Source organism: Neoarius graeffei, chromosome 7 (assembly GCF_027579695.1).
Source record: "Neoarius graeffei isolate fNeoGra1 chromosome 7, fNeoGra1.pri, whole genome shotgun sequence".
NCBI classification, from domain to species: Eukaryota; Metazoa; Chordata; class Actinopteri; order Siluriformes; family Ariidae; genus Neoarius; species Neoarius graeffei.
The window spans coordinates 72,999,119-73,021,626 of record NC_083575.1 but is presented as its reverse complement, the minus strand read 5'-3'; the positions used below and the strand labels follow the sequence as shown (position 1 = coordinate 73,021,626).

General features: G+C 39.6%; 1 protein-coding gene across 3 annotated transcripts in view; it reads right to left on the bottom strand.

Moving 5' to 3' along the window:
* Positions 1-17,017: 17,017 nt before the first annotated feature.
* Positions 17,018-22,508, bottom strand: part of p2rx3b (purinergic receptor P2X, ligand-gated ion channel, 3b) — a 50,898-nt gene continuing 45,407 nt past the window's right edge. For all 3 annotated transcript variants that reach the window (XM_060924846.1, XM_060924848.1, XM_060924847.1), the window contains exons 12-13: positions 20,265-20,342; positions 17,018-20,172 (exon numbers count right to left, since the gene is read on the bottom strand). In XM_060924846.1, coding sequence (XP_060780829.1) covers positions 20,032-20,172; positions 20,265-20,342 — 219 coding nt within the window. In that variant the 3' untranslated portion in view covers positions 17,018-20,031. The remainder of the gene's footprint in view (positions 20,173-20,264; positions 20,343-22,508) is intronic.

Genomic DNA, 22,508 nt, shown 5'->3' with positions numbered 1-22,508 from the left:
TTGAGGTGACGTCGACAAACTACCTTCCGCCTTACTTCCGTGTGTTCAAGAGAAGCAGCATGCGCGTCGTGTTGCCAGATTGGACGATTTCAAGTGCATTTTGGCGGGTTTTGAACATATTTTGGACTGGAAAACATCAGCAGTATCTGGCAACACTGAAAGTGTGTTATGTTTACAGTGAAGGACTGTGTGCACTGGCGGCACGGTGGTTAGCGCTGTTGCCTCACAGCAAGAAGGTCCTGGGTTTGAGCCCCGGGGCCGGCGAGGGCCTTTCTGTGTGGAGTTTGCATGTTCTCCCCGTGTCCGCGTGGGTTTCCTCCGGGTGCTCTGGTTTCCCCCACAGTCCAAAGACATGCAGTTTAGGTTAACTGGTGACTCCAAATTGACCGTAGGTGTGAATGTGGGTGTGAATGGTTGTCAGTGTCTATGTGTCAGCCCTGTCCACTTGGCGACTTGTCCAGGGTGTACCCCGCCTTTCGCCCGTAGTCAGCTGGGATAGGCTCCAGCTTGCCTGCGACCCTGTAGAAGGATAAAGCGGCTAGAGATAATGAATGAATGAATGAATGAATGGTATTTTATTTTCCATTGTTTAGGCAGCTTCAGCATCATACTGTGAGATTCTGTTCAAATTGTTTTTTTTCGTCTATGAAGCCTGAGCCATTTATTTTATTAGTTTATAATTATTGTTTAATTTAGTCTTCAGGAGAGACTGCCTGCACACAGCTGAGGCATTTATATTATATTTTAAGGTAACTTCATGTTGTGCTGTGAGGTTCTCTGCACTTTAACTTTTGAACCAACAGGTGCATTTGGATAAGTAAAGCCTATTTTTCTGCATTTTTGTAGTCCTGGTAATCTTTTATATTGGTAAAGTTGTTTATAGGACCATTTCTCTTTGTTTTTTTAATCAATAGTTTTTCAGTAATAACTTAATATTTAACATATCACTCAATTTTAATCACAAAAAGAGAAAATTGCAACAACTTCTCGCAACTTTCACTTCCTCCCACAATGTAATCGCAACAAAAACCTAAAAAACACCGCAACTTTCATCGCAATTTTTTTGGAACCCCCCCCCCCCCCCCGCAACATCAGACATTTTAGCCCGCAACAATCACAAAAAAGGCCCGCGGAATCCTGGGGGACTGGAAAAAGAAGGAAGTATGACCACGATTATTTAAAGTTTGGATTTTCATGGACTGGATCTGAAGATGCTCCACTGCCACAGTGTGTTGTCTGCCAAGAGGTGCTAGCTAACGATGCTATGGGATGTTTAAAGTGTGTAAAACAAGATGTTTTAAAAAGCACAGATGTTTAAAATGTGAAAAAGAAAAAAATAATGTGTACAACAACCATTTTTTTAAAAAATACGAATGGAACATTAAGTATAGCAACAACAAAAATTGTAAGGGGGGGCGCTGTTGTTTATTTGCTCTCCAAGGGGGGGCTGACTCTCCCACACTTTGAAAACCCCTGATATAGACCCCAAGACAAGACATTTTGTATTATGACTTTTCATACGTTTAATCAACATATTATGCAATTTAGGCTATATCTCTAATTTCCATATGAATACAAAACCACGTTAGGCCGAACAAATCAAAACATTTTTCTTGCTGATGGTAATTGTCAGAGGCTTTTGTCAATTTTGTTTTAAAAAGTTTATTTGATGTTGGAAAACATTTCATTATGTGCTGAAAAACAAAATGACCACATCATATAAAGAATAATTATCAGTTATTTCTTCAAGCAATCAGTATGTGAAATTTGGTAGCTGTTAAAAACAAGGAAGAAAAAGATAAGGGAAATTAAATGGATTGGGATACACAGGCAGCAAGGATTATCTGTTCTGCAGAGAGAGTGAGGTATTTTTCCCATGAAAACAATGTTAGGGCTGCCTGCTCCTATTGTGGTTCAGCCAAGACCACACGGTTACAAATACCGAAAAGCTTGTGTGTATGCCACTTTATTCTGATATGAATTTTATTATTGTGCCCCCTCCATACAAACTGATGCATGACAAGATTGAGTTCAGTGAGCTACTGTGGATGAGGGCACATGAGTGTGTGCTCCTCACATTGGTTGTAGCTTGTTGCATGGCTGGAGTCGTCCCGACACGACCAGATATTTAGCCTGCTAGATATCTGGAAATGTCGCGGAGCACGCAAAAGAGCTTTTGTAGCTAGTCTTTAGTCCCAAGGGGGTCTGAAAAGTCTAGCGAGACAGTCAACTTTGGTAACTTTACTGTGTCTATGTTTGTGTGTTTGTGCGCCTGTGCGTGAGTGGGGTGAGGGATCGTTTGCCAAAATAGATTCTCTGGTTGTATGAGCTCATATATATGTTATTTACCAGCTGGGAGGTCTGTATCGTGAAATACTGTGACCGAGGTCTTGAAAGTACTGAGCGAGGCCCTCTGGTCCGAGGTCAGTATTCAAGGCCGAGGTCACGGTATTTCACCATACGGACCGACCTTAAGCTGGTAAATAATATTTATTTTTTTCTTTACCAAATTCAAACAGAAAACGAGAGCGCCCGAAAGGGAAAACCAAGCCAAGCCGCCATTTTGAATCTTCATTCACGGCTGTAATGTACATTGCTTCCTCCTCAGTATACAAGTGCACTTCCATGGCAGGAAAAAACTACATTTTGTCGCCTATGTAGTCCCCTATTTATACAAATAGGAGTCATTCAGGATTCAGACATGTTTTTGCTCGGTGTTAGCAAATTACAGGTTTTTAGCTTTCTCCTGAAATGTTTTCTTTTATTTCTTCTTCCTCAGGGTAGTAAAACTTGCTTTCGCTGTGAACACTGTCGTTATCATTATCCATGCTGTAGAATTAATGATATTCTCCTGAGAAATGCTGGCAAAAATTTAAGATTTTTGATAATCTTATAAATAAATCTTATAAAAAAAGATAAATGTTGACAAAAAAAAATGCTACAATGTTTGTTGTTGTTTTCCCTTTCGGGCGCTCTCGTTTTCTGTTAGAATTTGGTAAAGAAAAAAATAAATATATTATTTACCAGCTTAAGGTCGGTCCGTATGGTGAAATACCGTGACCTTGGCCTTGAATACTGACCTCGGACCAGAGGGCCTCAGTCAGTACTTTCAAGACCTTGGTCACAGTATTTGACGATACGGACCTCCCAGCTGGTAAATAACATTTCTTATACAATATTTTGCCAGTAAAAAGACCCGTGGTTATAGCCCTAGTCAACTTAACCACAGAATCTGGAACTTAAACTGGATTACTACTCCTGTGGCTTAGCTAGCTAACTGAGCCCGCCAAGTCCGACTCAGTGAAAACCGGGTAAAATTCACCTCGCTTAACAGCTATTTCATAGCAGGATACTTTCTAAACTATCACAAAAATCACATACTCACCGAGGAACGAACTTCAACAGGCAGTCAGTGTCTCTCCCATCCTACTGCCGTACAGCCCGAAGTAGTACACGGTCGGTGCAAGGACTGATAACCAGACTATGAGCGCGTTGTCTCGCACATGTGCAAAAGGCGGTCCCAAATGAAACGTAAATATTTTGCGTTAATGAATGTCACAAGAGAAATTAATACATTTTTATGGTACATCCATTAAATATACATGTATACCCTTTTAAATAGATGTATTTTAATAAAGCAAACAATATTTAAATGTGCCACATCAAAGAAGGGCTTGAATCATTTTTTTGAGTGTACTTGTGTGCATTTCAAAAACATAACCATGTTACACAAAAATGATGCATCTCATAAACAAAAGCTTTGATTCTTACACCGTGGAACTACATCATGGCAGGGGACTTGGATTTGGTTGGTTGTGTTGTTGGCACTTGTGGGCAAATTAATATAAAGATTAGTGGAAATGTTAAATGTTAATCTTACCATCAAATTGGTATAAAAATTAATGTAAATATAAATGTTATGCCAAATTATTATGGCAGGTTACAGAAAATAAAGAAAAAAATCTGAGCCCTCGTTTCCAATTTACGAGTCCAAGTCCGAGTCATCAGTGCTCAAGTCCAAGTCAAGTCACGAGTCCTGAAAATTAGGGTACAAGTCGGACTTGAGTCTGAGTCCTGGACTCAAGTACTACAAGCCTGCTTACAATATAGCTACCCGGCATGTATAAATCATCACACACTTGCTGTCAAAGACATTATTTGGCTCAGTAAGTCATTTGAACATGAACAATTTCCAAAAATCACACAATCAGTAAACAGATTTATATACAGATCAAATTTGAGGGATTTTCTTCATCAGGATCACTACTAATATCTAATTCTGCCTCTAACCTGTGGGCCACAGCTCCTACACAACTCTGATATTTCTACAGCATGACACCAAACCATCACCTGAAGAAGACAGCATCACAAGAAGAGACTTTTTTTTGCCTTATGTTAATTTCCGTTTTATTTGTATAGCGCACTTAATGGCAGACAGTGTCATAAAGCAGCCATACAGAAATCCAGATGTACAGATTAAGATACACAATGAGCAAAACAGAGGTGACAGAGACAAGGAAAAATTCCTGAGACTTCATGAGGAAGTAACTTGGAGAGGAGCGAGACTCAAAACAAAACAAGACAAAAAAAAACAGCTCGTATGGGTGACACTGGATAGTGAGATAAGGTGAGATAATAATCACTACAGTATACAGTTGATACGTACACATCTCCATTTTGATACATAAGTGTTTTATATAGTGTCAGAAACCACATCGAGACACTAAACAACTGGAGCAGATTTCAAGAATGTGCATCATTATTTTGTTGCGCAAACCTAAACTATAAGTTTCATCTTACTTGGCTGCAGTATGTCTTGGTGATCAACTACCGTGGTGCTTGAAAGTTTGTGAACCCTTTAGCATTTTCTATATTTCTGCATAAATATGACCTAAAACATCATCAGATTTTCACACAAGTCCTAAAAGTAGATAACAAGAACCCAGTTAAACAAATGAGACAAAAATATTATACTTGGTCATTTATTTATTGAGGAAAATGATCCAATATTACATATCTGTGAGTGGCAAAAGTATGTGAACCTTTGCTTTCAGTATCTGGTGTGACCCCCTTGTGCAGCAATAACTGCAACTAAACGTTTCCAGTAACTGTTGATCAGTCCTGCACACCGGCTTGGAGGAATTTTAGCCCATTCCTCCATACAGAACAGCTTCAACTCTGGGTTGTTGGTGGGTTTCCTCACATGAACTGCTCGCTTCAGGTCCTTCCACAACATTTCGATTGGATCAAGGTCAGGACTTTTTGACTTGGCCATTCCAAAACATGAACTTTATTTTTCTTTAACCATTCTTTGGTAGAACGACTTGTGTGCTTAGGTTCGTTGTCTTGCTGCATGACCCACCTTCTCTTGAGATTCAGTTCATGGACAGATGTCCTGACATTTTCCTTTATAATTCACTGGTATAATTCAGAATTCATTGTTCCATCAATGATGGCAAGCTGTCCTGGCCCAGATGCAGCAAAACAAGCCCAAACCATGATACTACCACCACCATGTTTCACAGATGGGATAAGGTTCTTATGCTGGAATGCAGTGTTTTCCTTTCTCCAAACATAACGCTTCTCATTCAAACCAAAAAGTTCTATTTTGGCTTCATCCGTCCACAAAACATTTTTCCAGTAGCCTTCTAGCTTGTCCACGTGATCTTTAGCAAACCGCAGACGAGCAGCAATGTTCTTTTTGGAGAGCAGTGGCTTTCTCCTTGCAACCCTGCCATGCACACCATTGTTGTTCAGTGTTCTCCTGATGGTGAACTCATGAACATTAACATTAGCCGATGTGAGAGAGGCCTTCAGTTGCTTAGAAGTTACCCTGGGGTCCTTTGTGACCTCGCCGACTATTACACGCCTTGCTCTTGGAGTGATCTTTGTTAGTCGACCACTCCTGGGGAGGGCAACAATGGTCTTGAATTTCCTCCATTTGTACACAATCTGTCTGACTGTAGATTGATGGAGTCCAAACTCTTTAGAGATGGTTTTGTAACCTTTTCCAGCCTGATGAGCATCAACAACACTTTTTCTGAGGTCCTCAGAAATCTCCTTTGTTCATGCCATGATACACTTCCATAAACGTGTTGTGAAGATCGGACTTTGATAGATCCCTGTTCTTTAAATAAAACAGGGTGCCCACTCACATCTGATTGTCATCCCATTGATTGAAAACATACAAGAATTCTATGTAAAACATACAATGTTGTAAAACACAATTCTTGTAAAACATACAAGAACTCTAATTTCACCTTCAAATTAACTGCTAATTCTAGAGGTTCACATACTTTTGCCACTCACAAATATGTAATATTGGATCATTTTCCTCAATAAATAAATGACCAAGTATAATATTTTTGTCTCATTTGTTTAACTGGGTTCTCTTTATCTACTTTTAGGACTTGTGTGAAAATCTGATGATGTTTTAGGTCATATTTATACAGAAATATAGAAAATTCTAAAGGGTTCACAAACTTTCAAGCACCACTGTATATGTGTCATTGGCTAAAAAAATAAATAAATAAAAAATCCCTCACCATATATGTGTAGATATATCTATGTTTATTTAACTATATATATTCTATGTACAGTACAGTCAAAAGTTTGGACACAACTGCTCAAAGGTTTTCTTGATATTTACTATTTTAGAATAATAATGACAATTTTAACATTATAAAATAATGCATATGGAATTATGCAGTAAATTATAAAAAAGTCTTCAGCAAATGAACTATTCTGACCATTTTATTTTCAGCTGGTTCATATTTCTGAATTCTTAACCATATTCCAGATGAAGCTTTACGCACTCTTAGAAGCTTCTCGACCAACTTCATGAAGGAGGACACTCCTTTCCCAAATACATGTAGGTCAAATATATTTTGGCTGCTTCTTCCGAATTGTTTGATTTTAAGTTTAAAAACAATTTTGGACATAGAATTTAACTTTTCACGATATACTTGTCTTAGAAGCAAATTTTAAGTATAAACATTTATCTAAATGTCTTTAAAACCATGTAAAAGTGTATTCAACTAGTGTATCCAAACTTTTCACTGGTTGTGTATAAAATCAAACAAAAACCCAGTGAGCAAGAGAAGTTTTGAGAACAATGAGGGAAATAAATCACAATATTTTGATAAAATGAAGTAATTACAGACCTGCTTAAAAAGAAACAGAAAAAGCTTGAAAAAGCATGAAGTGAAAAAAAGGAAGTGTGTGAAATGCAGCTGGCAAAAACCTCCAGCATATGACAGTGACTGTTTTTTTCATGAAAGAGCACCCGGTCTTACTGGGTTGTAGCTATTTCCTTTTTTCACTTCACTTTTCACTAAATTACTTGAGAACGTTTTGCTTTCCTTTGTAAAAGAATACACCAAAGCAAATTCCATGGTCTCTCCTCAAAAACTGCATTCAACACCTGCAACCAAAGTATTTCAACTTCATTTTTTCATCATTCATTCATTCATTCATTCATATGACTGTGGGGACGTGTCTCAGGTTCAGTCCGGACGCAGCATTGTCACATGGCTTGGGCATACTTGGGCATACTCCTCCTGTAATATTTTTGTTTCATTTGTTTAACTGGGTTCTCTTTATCTACTTTTAGGACTTGTGTGAAAATCTGATGATGTTTTAGGTCATATTTATGCAGAAATATAGAAAATTTTAAAGGGTTCACAAACTTTACAGCACCACTGTACATTTGTGGTAAAGAGGAGATAGTATAAACTCCTTTTTGGGCAAGCTATTTGTGTAAGTGTAATAAATGATATGATGTGTTTCATAATATCAAATTACTGCAGTAGTATGTACAGTAAACATGTACATTACCCAACAATGGCATTTATATACGGTATATATATATATATATATATAAGACCATTAGCTCTATTTTGTATTTTGACATTTGCATTGAAAATGTCAAAATCCTCCAGGACAACTATGAATTCTTCTCCATTTTTTAAGAAGCTCAAATCATTCCAATCCAAAGATGGGACAAAACATGGAATAACTATGGTACTTCTACATGGTTCCAAGATATTTAACATCTCATCTCATCTCATCTCATCTCATTATCTCTAGCCGCTTTATCCTTCTACAGGGTCGCAGGCAAGCTGGAGCCTATCCCAGCTGACTACGGGCGAAAGGCGGGGTACACCCTGGACAAGTCGCCAGGTCATCACAGGGCTGACACATAGACACAGACAACCATTCACACTCACATTCGATATTTAACATTGTAAAGTTATTACTACATCTATTAAAGACCTAGAGAAATGCTTTTTTTGCGCTAAAACAGAATAGCAGTTAAATTCGGCAATGTTTATTGAGTCCCTGGACAGAGGCAACTATTCTCTTAACCGCAGGGTAGCAGATATATTCGCAGACAAAAGCCGAGCAAATTTAGCCCTTTTAGAACCGCCCGGAAGTAGCAGACGGGAGCCGAGTGACATCACAGGTGTATGTCGGCCACGAACAACAACATGAGTGACCAAAGCAAACAGGAATTTAGTGAGGGAGAAACTTTATATGGGCGGCATGGTGTTGTAGTGGTTAGCGCTGTCACCTCACAGCAAGAAGGTTCGGGTTCGAGCCCCGTGGCCGGCGAGGGCCTTTCTGTGCGGAGTTTGCATGTTCTCCTCGTGTCCGCGTGGGTTTCCTCTGGGTGCTCCGGTTTCCCCCACAGTCCAAAGACATGCAGGTTAGGTTAACTGGTGACTCTAAATTGACCGTAGGTGTGAATGTGAGTGTGAATGGTTGTCTGTGTCTATGTGTCAGCCCTGTGATGACTGGTGACTTGTCCAGGGTGTACCCCGCCTTTCGCCTGTAGTCAGCTGGGATAGGCTCCAGCTTGCCTGCAACCCTGTAGAACAGGATAAAGTGGCTAGAGATGATGAGATGAGAAACTTTACGTTTTAGTAGGATTTTTTTGTTAGTTCAAATTGATGACGATGTAAGAAGTGGCCAGCGATTGGGAAGAAGAGAGAGGTATCGAACTGTACCGATTCAAGCCAGAACTGTCTGATGATAGTGGGGTCAGTGACAGTGACAATGATGAACCTTAAGTTTTGATTTGATCCACGGCTTCATCTGGCCTTTAAATGTTCATAACTCGGCCACCGGAGGTCCCAGCAAAGCCAAATTTCGCAGGCACCTCCCTCTACACGATCCCCTATGAACCAGCATGGGCACAGCCTGGTAGGACCGTGCCTCAGGACGTTATTCACCCTGGCGTGAGCTCACCCCAGCGCTTTAAGTTTCCATATGATTTACTGAGGGGGCGGCACGGTGGTGTAGTGGTTAGCGCTGTCGCCTCACAGCAAGAAGGTCCAGGTTCGAGCCCTGTGGCCGGCGAGGGCCTTTCTGTGCGGAGTTTGCATGTTCTCCCCGTGTCCACGTGGGTTTCCTCCGGGTGCTCCGGTTTCGCCCACAGTCCAAAGACATGCAGGTTAGGTTAACTGGTGACTCTAAATTGACCGTAGGTGTGAATGTGAGTGTGAATGGTTGTCTGTGTCTATGTGTCAGCCCTGTGATGACCTGGCGACTTGTCCAGGGTGTACCCCGCCTTTTGCCCGTAGTCAGCTGGGATAGGCTCCAGCTTGCCTGCGACCCTGTAGATCAGGATAAAGCGGCTAGAGATAATGAGATGAGATGAGATGATTTACTGATCCAGGCGGACTTTAAAAATTCATAACTCGGTCAGGGAAGCTCGCAGCTAGGCAAGATTTTGCATGCACCTCCCTGTCCCTGTGCCATCATGAACCAGCATGGCCCACTAGGACCATGCCTCGGGACATTATTCGCCCCGGTGCGAGCTCACCTCCGCGCCTTAAGGGGTTTGGATGATTGGAAGTTGAAGATGCATTCCTCAAGTTAGTAGTATTACAGTATGTTGGAAACAAAATGCTTTTCAGTTCGTTGTAGCAAAGTCTTGACTAATTTGTGATTATCTTTATCTTTCAGGAAAAGGAACAGGGCCACTCCCTCCACGGCATTTGTGTTGCTGCACCCAGCAGCAATGCATCGCTTTCCAGGAGCTTTCCCTTTTTTTCTCTCCCTCTTCTTCTCCATAACAGTCGTAGATTGTACTTTAATTATTTGTCTCTCTTTCTATGTTGTGTTCTGTCGCAAGTTTCCGTCAAAATGAATGTAATCTAGCAGAGAGTCGGACAGAAGCTACACTGTGTGGATGTCAGTGGAAAAACTGCTGGTAAAACCACTCACACTCGTGACGTCACGTGAAAGCCAGCTAATAATGGTGACATTGGTACCAGGATTCCCTTGGCGGGAAATTTAAGCTCGACAAATTCTAAATGTTCCCGACGTTTACGACGTGGGTTTCTATTATAAATTTTCACTGTCGGAACTTGTGCTATTATTATCTAAGGAGGAAGGGGGTACATTTCTCTAGGCCTTTAAAATCACAGGCCAAAAAGGATCCATTTTTATCACTCATCACTCCTCAAGCAGCACCACAGGAGTTGTTTATTGTCACTCCCATGACGAATGCAATCAGCAGTATGTCTGAGAAACCAATAGTATTTTTTTTTGAGCCATCAGAACGAAGGATTTATCCTTTCCATTGGTGAGACACTTCAACAACAATGGATTAGCTGCTGGTATTGGAGCAATGAAGTAAGGAAGCTTAAACAAAAAGAGCTCATCTACAATCTTGGGACCCAATGGAATGAATGTCATCATTTTGAGTCATTGTCAATCATTTTGAATGTCAACTGGTTTCATTTCATACAGCCCCAGAATTACTTTGATTGCACATCTGACAGGAAGGCTATGGCAACTCAAATACCCTCTGTACAGTGGTGAGTAGAAAAGCATGCACAGCACACTGAACCTTGAGGTGAACTGGCTACAACAACAGAATACCACATCAGGGTTCAGTCATGTCACCCAGAATCAGGAATCTGAGGCTATATTTGGCACAGACTCACCAGCACTGGTCAGATTACTGGCAAAAAGACCAGGTAATCTTTTTCCAATCTGCAACTATCTAGTTTCTGTAAACTTGTGTTCACTGCAGCCTCATATTCCTGTTCTTGGCTGACAGGAGTGGTTGTGGAAAATAATCAGAAAATATATAGAGAATATTACACGGTTGTGCAAAGATATGAAGTTTATCTTCGACATATTCACGAGTGAGCGAAGTGAACGACTGAAAATATTTTCAACATGAGAAGATAAACTTCATATCTTTGCGCCACTGTGTAAAGTTCTTTATATTATATGGACACATCCCCCCCCCAAAAAAACGCAAGTTAATCAAAAGAATTTTAATGTTGAACTGGTTCGCCATTTTGACAACGCACGTCTAGTCAGTGGGAAAACGCTGGGAGTGACGTCAGAGTGAAATATCGGGAAATATTCTATCCACATTCACTGGATATGAACAATCATGCACTCTGATTGGCTACTCTACTACTAGGATATGAGCTCATATCGGTATACCGTGAGTGGCTTTGTTATCAAGTATTTAAAAGAAATAGAAATAGCTAAAAGAATATAGGACCCCCTTATATCTCCTGTTCCACACTCCAGCCCAGTCAGTGGCGGTAATGCACTTTAAGTTGATTTGAAAAACCCTAAAGAAGAAGAAGAACAACAACAACGAAATGGCGGAGCGTGTTGTTGAACCAACCAAGGACGAAATAAAAACTCTACTCGAAAACAAAACCCCAAAAAATACAAAAAAGCGCAACAAAATATGGAATAAAATTATTTGATGGTAAGAACGTACCTTTTTTATTTTTCAAGAATTATTATTATAGCATTTTTCACAAATTGCTACTGTCATTTTGCCGGTTTGTTTACATTCAAAGCAGAAATTATTTTATTGGACATTTTGTATAAAGTTTTTATTTATCGAATTTGCTAAAAATAAAAATGCTCTGTTTCTCAAAATCCAGTGAATGTGGATAGAATAAAACAGTTATTTCACTCAATCTCACCGTACATGGCTTATAGCCAACTTGGTGATACGCGTCTCATTGGGTATCAGCTCATGTACGATGAGATTGAGTGGAATACCTGTTAAATATGTCACTCAGATCCGCAATGTATTTTGTATGAAAAATGCGAGTTTTTCAATACAAGAAGATAAACTTAATATCCTCAAGCCAATGTGTGATGTTCTTTTTATTGTATAGACACATTCACAAACAAAAAGTACTCAAATTTATCAAAACAATTCATCGATTTCCTCACAAGTGATACATATAGAGATTTATGTCATGGTTTTGGTTCTCCATGTCCCGGATGTAGCTCGTATGAAAAGTACAAGTGGTGTATTTCCCAGTGAAAAACACATCCACATAATATATTTTTATATTTTCATATTCCCTACTGTATATAATCCATGTTATAATGTTTGTCTTCATGTGTTTTGTGAATGAGCTCTGACTTAGGCCTTAATGCTGAGGGCAGCATGACATGAAAACTAGTTATCAAATGGCCTTAATTCCAGTCTCCAATAAGTCTGTCCAATAGATCTGGTTTTGAACAGGCTATGCAGAGAAGTGTTTAAGATAAGACAAGGAGCCTTGATAGACTAACAGGCAGAAAGTACGTATGTACATCAGCTATAGATAGAGAAAGAGTCGAATTATTCCTTAGGGTCAACTTGATCTGTTACGGTCTCAGTGGCCATGGGCTAATGGGTGATTTAAAGGAATAGGTAGACATCTAGTGGAACTTACGGGAGTTAGAGTAATCGAGTTAATGTAAAATTAACCAATCAGAGAAGGCAAAAAAAATTTCCCACCTTTGGGGTTTTTAAGATCATACACTATAGTCATTCTTCAGTGTTCGCTCTCATGTCCGACCTCCTTTCTTCCTTAGGTTTACCTTTGTAATAAAGTTTATTACGATTTTGAGAAGTTTTGGTTCTCCTTGAACCTATGTGGGAGATGGGAAAAAATTACCCACAACGAATTTGCTGCTGCTGTTGTCGTTGCCCGGCTGGCTCAAGGATCGATGTATTGTACATTTTGAGATGCTTCTCTGCTCACCGCATATGAAAAGAGTGGTTAATTGAGTAAACATAGACTTCCTGTCAGCTTGAATTAGGCCCTGTCCACATGGCAACGGATTCAGGTGAATCCGATACAATTGTTTATCATTTCGGCCTGGCGTCCACACGGCACCGGCGTTTTGGGTGCCCCAAAACGCAATCTTTTGAGAACGGGTTCCAGAGTGGAAAGATCTGGCAACGTTGCCGTTGCGAAGTTGTCTGGATGAGTAGAACGGATTTGTTTACGATGACATCACAACCACATGACTGTGAGTGCTTCACGCCGGGTAGAAGTGTAACGAACTCGATGCGAGTTGTCAAGAAATCCTATAACTTGGTTCATGAAACGCGCTTACAAAATATTTTCACTGTGAATATTTATTGTGTAATGGTGCAAAGTGAGAGAGAGAGTGAGAGAGAGAGAGAATAGCCCTTAGGGCAGAGTCAATCCCGCCAGCAAAAATAGGGAAAAAAAGGAGCGATCTCACCTCTTCAGATGTTGGTTTAAGTCCTACAATACATTCCTCAAAAAGGGCGTAGAAGAACAAATTAATCCATCAACGTGTAGCATTCAATTTATTCCGAACCATTAAAGACGCCGCCTTCCGCGTAGAATCATACGTCATCCTCGCCGCCATATTGGATGGGTCAAAGCGGAGAATAAAGATGCCTCATTCATGTGCTGCATTTAACTGTACCAACAGGTTTACCGTCCAAACGAGATCACATGGGATTACCTTTCACAGGTGAGACTGGAAAAATACTTTTCATTGTATTTGGTCATTATAATGTAATTTTACGAACAGATTTTTCTGACTTTGTGGCTAATATGAAGTCTCGCGCATAATAGTTTATGCGCATGCGTCCTTACTTCTTCTATTGTTCTGGTGTCTCCGAAGGGACCGTCTTACAGCGCCCCTAGAGGTGTGGCATGTGTATTGCATCGTTTTCAGCAAGCGTTGCGTTGCCATATGGACCTGATATTTTACTGATTGTTGCCCATGTGGACGCGATATTTTTTTAAATAACATCTCGTTGCCGTTGTCGTGTGGATGTAGCCCTAGTCTGGGGTGAGTTTCACAAAAGCATCGTAACACAAAGATCATCGTTAAACGGTAGAGCGAGCATCACAATGAACACTCTCTCTCCTAGTTAAGATGCTCTTAGCATTAAGAGGCTTTTGGGGAAACCCACCCCTGGACATTTTCCTCTGATCTCTCTCTCATCAACAGTTTCTACCCTCAGAACCACCAAAACTCTAGAGACTGCTGTGTATGAAAACCCAAGGAGATGAGCATTTTCTGAAATGTGAAAACCATATGCATATTTTATATTTCATATAAGGATACCTTTACACTTACACGAGTGCACCTATTTATGAAATATGATTGCATGGACTCATTCATCTTGCTTTGATATGATATATTTACTAGTGCAGATTAGTCAGATTACACATAATATAGATTACACAAGTGGTTTATCACAGACACTAAAACATCCAACTTTTAAACTACTGTCTTATTGCAAGTTGGATTTACAGCATTGAATTCCTACAGTTTATTACGTTGTTTTACAATTTCCAAGTACTTCTCAAGATTCTTATCCTTCAACTATGTACATTCTTTCCGCCATCTCTGTTGTATTTCTCCAGCAGATCCACATTAGAGTTGAACAAGTTCTCAGGTGTTAGGATAAGATTTTCCAAATTTGTTCACCTTTTAAAATAAGCATCTTAAAATGATCGGACACATTGATTTAGAAAATATAGTGGAAATAAATCAGTGAGCAGTGAAATATCACTTAACAAAAGAAAGGAAAAAAAAGCACATGATTTTAGAGCACATTAATTTTTTGTGCACTGGCAAGCAGAAAAACAGTTTCAGGTGAAAGCTATGCACACTCCTACAATAATCTGAGCCACAATGCTACCTTCTCTACAAGCAAAATTTTTCCAATGCCCAATCTCTACAATTCTACCATTTGATGTAACAGTGCGTTTTTTTAACACATGCAATCGAAATGAGCTCCTTAAGAGAGTATCTAAAGTGAGAGTTAAAATAATGATTTAATTCAGTATCAATAATGCTCATGTTAATTCACTTTAATTAATTAATAGCACGTAAAGGCTTGAATCTTGTTATCAAATATGATTTAAGATCGTATTAATATGATGATCTCTACTCCTAAATTGTTAAATAATGGTACTACTTGTGTAATTGTGGATATTCAACTGTACTTCTACTTACTCACAGTGCTACTTTATGCTTTAAGTTACCTTGGTCTTCTATTGCTATAGGTCTGAAAATGACCATGCAGATATTATATCTGACACTGAAGCACTTAAATACAGGGTGTCCCAAAAGTAATAGGGCAATTATCAAAGCAATTAGCAGTCACAGCAATTTCATTATTGTTATTTATTATTCAATACTATTGAAATTTCAATTCTGATTACTCAGACGGTGTAGATTAATTTTCTATAACAGCAGCTATTTTGTTCTAAAGTATTAATATACACAGGGACTTGTAAGTTGGTCAATCCATGTAAATGGATTTAAAAATGTGTGTAATTAGGTATTAATTTGTTTATTTAGCATTTTTGGAAGTAGTCTCCAATGGAAGTATCTCGTCAGAGGTAAAGCTGTGGCTAAGTTTTCCTCTAGCTTGAGAGAGAGTGGTGAAGGAAGGACTGTTTATAACTTCATTCATGTATGTATTAGCAGGAATTAACCGCTCTCATTGATGTTCTACAATATTAATTGTAACTATATGTGTGTCATGTCACGGGATTTTTGTACCAGATGCACTGTTTACAGAATGTGTAGAAACAGCGTTGAAAAATGTGTAATATTTTGCACTGTTTTCACTGGCTGATCCAGTAACTATCAATGAATATTATACGTATGGGCCACTTTATCCATGGAATAAAAACATGTATTCTATTCCCTTCTAGTGGGTTTATTGATGGCATGCAATATTGTTATCATATCGTGTATCCTCCGTGTATTACGCCACTCTCCCCAATGGAGAATGAGCATGCAATATTGTTACAATATTGCACGTTGTCAAGATGACATGACATCACATGTCAGAGCTCATTCGAATATCCAATGATAAAACTTCTGCTGCGCATGCGCACAATCATTTATTTGTCCACTGGGAAAAAGAGAAGCCGAGGCTAATCCAGTGCTACTGCTAGGATTAGCTATGCTATAATTAAGCACTAAATAAATAAACCAAAAACTGAAACTGAAGACACGATGAATACCCGAAAGGCTACCAAAACTTCATTATATATTATTCACACATATTTACAAGGGAAAAACATACCAACGAACATCGAAAAACTGGAAAAGAGACACGTCGGAGATGTAAAACTTCTGCACTAGCGAGTGACTGTGACAGTTTGTAAAAAACATGGCCACGAGGTTTGTTTTGTTAAAAGCGGAGGATTTTGAGAGAATTTTGGCTGCCAGGTCGTTCCATTGTGTGTAGTTGTCGATGTTGATTTTAAAAGTAACAAAGTAAATTACACAGGGAAAATAATAATATTTGGTTTGACTGCGCTAGCATTGGCATGTGCTAGCACTGGCCTGCACTAACACTACACCGGCTAGAAGGTAACTGGACTGCTGCACTAACAGCACCAAGTCACAGGTAAGCTCGTGTTGGCCTTCGAGAATGCTGATATGAAGACAGTGTGTATGTATAATAATAATAATGTTACAGTCACTAATATTGTTACAGTCACTCGCTAGTGCAGAAGTTCTACATCGCCGATGTGTCTCTTTTCCAGTTTTTCGATGTTTGTTGGTATGTTTTTCTCTTGTAAATATGTGTGAATAATATATAATGAAGTTTTGGTAGCCTTTCAGGTATTCAGCATGTCTTCACTTTCAGTTTTTGGTTTATTTATTTACAGTAGTGCTTAATTATAGCATAGCTAATCCTAGCAGTAGCACTGGATTAGCCTCATCTTCTCTCTTTCCCGGCGGACAAATAAATGATTGTGCACATGCGCAGCAGAAAAGTTTTGTGGTATATCGGATATGTTCCATTCAAAATCCATAATCTGAGCATCTGTTATGAATATCTGGTGGACTGACACATAATATGGATAAAAAGTACAATATGTAATTCTCTAATTTAAAAAATGTTAGCATTGGCAAATTGCTGTTGTATAAGAGGAATAAAACACTTTTACCATTATTGGAAAATGATTGTTACACCAAAATATCGCTGATTATTTTCCTCTAACATCATGCCTTGTTTTGTTTTATTCCTTACTAATCTGCATTTTAAGGCATATTATTAGTCAGTTGTTTTACGTTGAGGTTTAGTTTATTGTAATTGTTATAACTATGGAAAACAGCTGTTACCAGCATTATTCAAATGGACAGGACCTTTACTGTGATGTATTCACAGAAAATCCCAGATAGATGTGTTGCATTTTTTTAAAAGGAAAAAAAATGTTTTGTGTCCAAACATGATATTCTACACATACTGTATCAGTCAGAAGTTGGGATACACCTGATTAATTATGTTTTTAAGGATCTTAGAAAGTTTTTGATTTAACCTTGCACTTGAAATTTGTTTTCAAGACAATCAAGGCTACTACAAAGAATCTAAAATATGGTCTAAGATTATTTTGATCGGTTTAACAATGTTTAGTCACTGCATAACTACATATACTGTATGTTGTTGCATAGCTTTAATGAATCAGCATATATATATATAAAGTGGTGGAAACTAAAAGAGGTTGAACATCAGAAGGAGTTTAGGGAAGAAATGAGACGAGCATTGAGTGGTCATGGAAGTCTACCAGAAGATTGGAATACTACTGCTGTACTAGTAAGAGAGGCAGCAAGGAAGGTGCTAGGGTGGTCATCAGGAAGGAGGAAGGAAGACAAGGAGACATAGTGGTGGAACAAAGAAGTGCAGGAAATTATAAAAGAGAAGAGGCTAGCAAAAAAGAATTGGGACGATCAGAGAGACAAGACAGAAGGCAAAAAGAGTGGTAGCGAAGGCGAACGCAGATGCATACCAGGAGTTGTATGAAAGACTGGAGACCAAAGGAGAGAAAGACCTGTACAGACTAGCTAGGCAGAGAAACAGGGAAGCGAGGGATATACAGCAGGTAAGAGTGATGAAAGATGTAAATGGAAATGTGCTGACAAACAAAGAGAGCGTATTAAGAAGGTGGAAAGAGTACTTTGAGGATTTATTAAATGAGGAGAATCCAAGAGAGAAAAGGTCGGATTCATTGCAGACAGCAAATCAGGAAGCAGAGTTGGTTAGTAAAGATGAGGTGAGGGCAGCCATGAAAAGAATGACGACTGGGAAAGCAGTCGGACCAGGTGGTATCCCGATTGAGGCTTGGAGATGTTTGGGTGAGATGGCTGTGGAGTTCCTAACGAGATTGTTTAATAAGATCCTAGAGAATGAGAAAATGCCAAATGAATGGAGAAAGAGTGTGCTAGTCCCAATATACAAGAATAAGGGAGATGTACAGAGCTGCAGTAATTACAGAGGAATAAAATTGATGAGCCACACCATGAAGCTATGGGAAAGGGTACTGGAGGCGAGACTGAGAAGAGAGGTAGCAATCTGTGAACAGCAGTATGGGTTTATGCCAAGGAAGAGCACGTCGGATGCAAATTTGCTTTAAGAATGTTAATGGAGAAGTACAGGGAAGGCCAGAGAAAGCTACATTGTGTGTTTGTAGACCTGGAGAAGGCATACGATACAGCGCCGAGAGATGAGTTATGGTATTGTATGAGAAAGAGTGGAGTGAATGAGAAGTATATTAGAGTGGTGCAAGACATGTATGAGAACAGTGAAACAGCAGTGAGGTGTACAGTTGGAACAACTGAATGGTTCAAGGTGAAAGTGGGACTTCATCAAGGATCTGCTTTGAGTCCTTTTTTGTTTGCCATAGTGATGGATAGCTTGACGAACGAAGTGAGGCAAGAGTCACCATGGAACATGATGTTTGCGGATGATATTGTGATATGTGGTGAAAGTAGAAAGGAGGTTGAGTTGGGTTTGGAGAGATGGAGGTATGCATTGGAACGAAGAGGAATGAAGGTGAGCAGCAGCAAAACAGAATACATGTGCATCAATGAGAATGGGGATGAGAGTGTAGTGAAGATGCAAGGAGTAGACATAAAGAAAGTTGGTGAATTCAAGTACCTGGGGTCAACTATGCAGGAAAATGGGGGCTGCGATAGTGAGGTGAGAAAGAGAGTGCAGGCAGGGTGGAGCAGTTGGAGAAGGATTTCGGGAGTCATTTGTGATAGGAAAGTCCCAGCAAAAGTGAAAGGTAAGATGTATAAGACAGTAGTGAGACCAGCTGTGATGTATGGATTGGAGACCGTACCCTTAGCGAAGAGACAGGAGGCAAAGTTGGAGGTGGCGGAGTTGAGGATGTTAAGGATTGCGATGGGAGTGACTAGGTTGGACAGGATAAGGAACGAGCACATCAGAGGGACAGCACATGTGGAGAGCTTGGGAATTAAGCTAAGAAAGATGAGACTGAGATGGTATGGGCACATCCTGAGAAGAGATGCAGAGCATGTGAGGAGAATGTTGAGGATGGAGCTGCCAGGCAAACGAAAACAAGGAAGGCCAAAGAGGAGATACATGGATGTGGTGAGACAGGACATGAAAGTGTCAGGTGTGGTAGAGAAGGATGCGGAAGACAGGGAGCAATGGAGATGAAAGATCCACTGTGGTGACCCCTAATCAGGAGCAGCCAAAAAAAGAAGAAGAAGAAGAAATATATATATATATATATATATATAATTGTTGATTATTAGTGTACATTATTTAAAAAATTTTCTGTTTGAATGTGAAATCTTTGCTTTTTTACTAATAGGACACCTTGTATATTCAATTCAGTACTAGAATGTGATACAGCTATTTACAGTGCATATTTATATTCAGCTACAAGTGAAATTGTGTAGGGTGTGTAAGTGTTACTAGAAGGAATTCTGAAGATGTTAACCATACTGTCCAATGGAAAAAGCCCCTGAGTCATTAGAGAATTTGTCTTCAGGTCTGACCGACAGCTGGCTGTGATCTCTGGTCCGGTACACGCTGCTCATGTAGGAGGGTGATTTTTCAATGTGTGCATCTGACACCTAGCAAAAGAAGGAAAACAAAAGCTGCTGGTTTTTTTTCTTACAAAAACCTGAACTAATAGGAATCTCAGCAAAAGAAAAAAAAAACATACCTCTTCAAATTTCCTTGCCTTGTACTGGTCAGCTCCTTTCAGGAAATTCAGAAGAATTATATCACAAAGAACAGCTCCCTGAAAAGAGCATACATTAAAAAAAAGCACATCAATTCAAGTCAATAATATATAAACACTTTCCGAAACTGTACATTTTTATAAGACAAAATGGGATCGCCCCCAAGAAGTAACACAAATTAAATTCAAATACAAGTCAAAGTTAATGTATGTCTGATAACATTGTGATCACACAACATGCATTTATTTTCAATCATGATTGTTCTCAAGGAATCAATAAACCTGAAGCTTCTTTTCTTCTGAATCTATGATTTGTGTCAGTTACCGAAAGTTCTGTAACTGCCCTTGAGCCATCTCCTGAAACATTTCAGCAGTACATAAGTTTACAGAATGCACTTCGACATTTGAGGAAAAAAAAGCAGTGACTGTCTAGTGTATTATTTGCTTTACTTCACCCTGCCTAACCTCTAGGGCTGGTGTGAACACCTGAAAACCACATGCTGAGATTTTCCAATATAATGATGATAGTAGTGATCTAATTACCTCCATGTATGAGGTTATGTTTTTAGTGTGGATTGTTTGTCTGATTCACGTTAAGCAGGATTGCTGAAGACCAACCAACCCGATTTCCATGAATCTTGGTGGAAGGGTATAACATGGGCCAAGGAAAAATACATTAAAATTTGGAGTGGATCTGAGTCAAGGGGCGGATCCAGGAATTTATTTTCCCTTTTACTAAAGTTTTATGAAACGTTGCAATACGCTTGCAATATGCATTTGCCATACATCCTATAATCCAGTAGACGGCAGTACAGTTCAATAGCGACAAAACATAGCCAATGCAGAAATACGATGACTCCATATCGAAATCCACATTCACAGGTACCAATAGTCCTCTGGGATATACATGTAGGTACATAAGTGCAAGAATTTAGGAAATATATCCAGACATATAAGGTGGTTGTGGCACTCTCTGAGTGCCCTTCTAGTTTTATTCTACTTCTGAGTTTGCTTTTCTTTTCATTTTGAAAGCATAGCCAAATATTGGGCTTGTTTGTATCAAAATAGTGGGTCTTGATGTTGAAAGGAACTACCATTCTTCTGCTTGTACCTAACTTTTTCAAGGTTTAAGGCCCTGGGGATCTTGGACCCCAGTTTGTTCCCACTTAGGCAGGTGTCCTGTAGAATTTGTCGACCGCAGAGGTCAAAACAGGTGAAAGTTAAATTTATTGTTCTAAATATAAATGGAAGTTTCTGCCCAATTTTAGATCTGAGCAGGTTGAGTTGGCTTGTAAACACCCTCCTTATACATATGCTACAGGTTTCACATGGCTGGATCACATTCATGAACTTGCAAAAAACCTTATTTTCCCATAGCACAGATGGTGCTTAAGTTTGCCTTCTAAGGGCAAGAATTCCAATACAAAGCCTTGCCTTTCAAGCTCTCATTAGCACTCCAGGTGAATCATGGGGTTCACAGAACCAGAGATTCATATTTAACTGGTGTTACTGTTTGGCTGGATCACAAGTTGGCCTAGTGGTTAGCATGTCCACTTTTCAACTGGGAGATTGCGAGTTCTAATCATGGTTGTCATACCAAAGACCATCATAAGGCTGGTACCTACTGCCATCTGGCAAGGCACACCGCAATACAGATGCAAGTAGGGAGACAAACTCTTGTGGTTACCAGAGGACCAGCCTCCCACTGTAACCCAGGCTATGTAATAGGCGAGAGGCCAAGGGCTCCTGAAATGGAGATCAGTGCCACCCAATGTGCCTTAAGGGCCTGGTTAGTACTACGACAGGAGACTGCCTGGGAAGACCAGGTCCTGGCACAGGAGGGACTTTGACTTTTTGACTGTTCTGCTTTTTACACTGCAAACCTGCCTTGCAACCAGTGTTACCAGGATAGGCTCCGGATCCACCATGACTCTGATCAGGATAAAAGTGCTTACTGAAAATGAATGAATGAACGAAATGTATGTTCATTTTACAGCATATTGCTGGGTTTCAGTCATGTGACTTTTCTTAGCGGTTTTACCGGAAGTGAAATAGGTGGTCTAAATGGCTGCTGTATTGCAAACAACTAGCGATAACTTATCAGAGTACGCTCGTAATCTAGAAGCCACTGCTGGCTTTAGATATATTCAGAAGATTGCTATGTGCAATGGAATCGACCCCTACAGTCTGGGAAAGAAGGATTTGTCATACGATCTCGAAAACTAC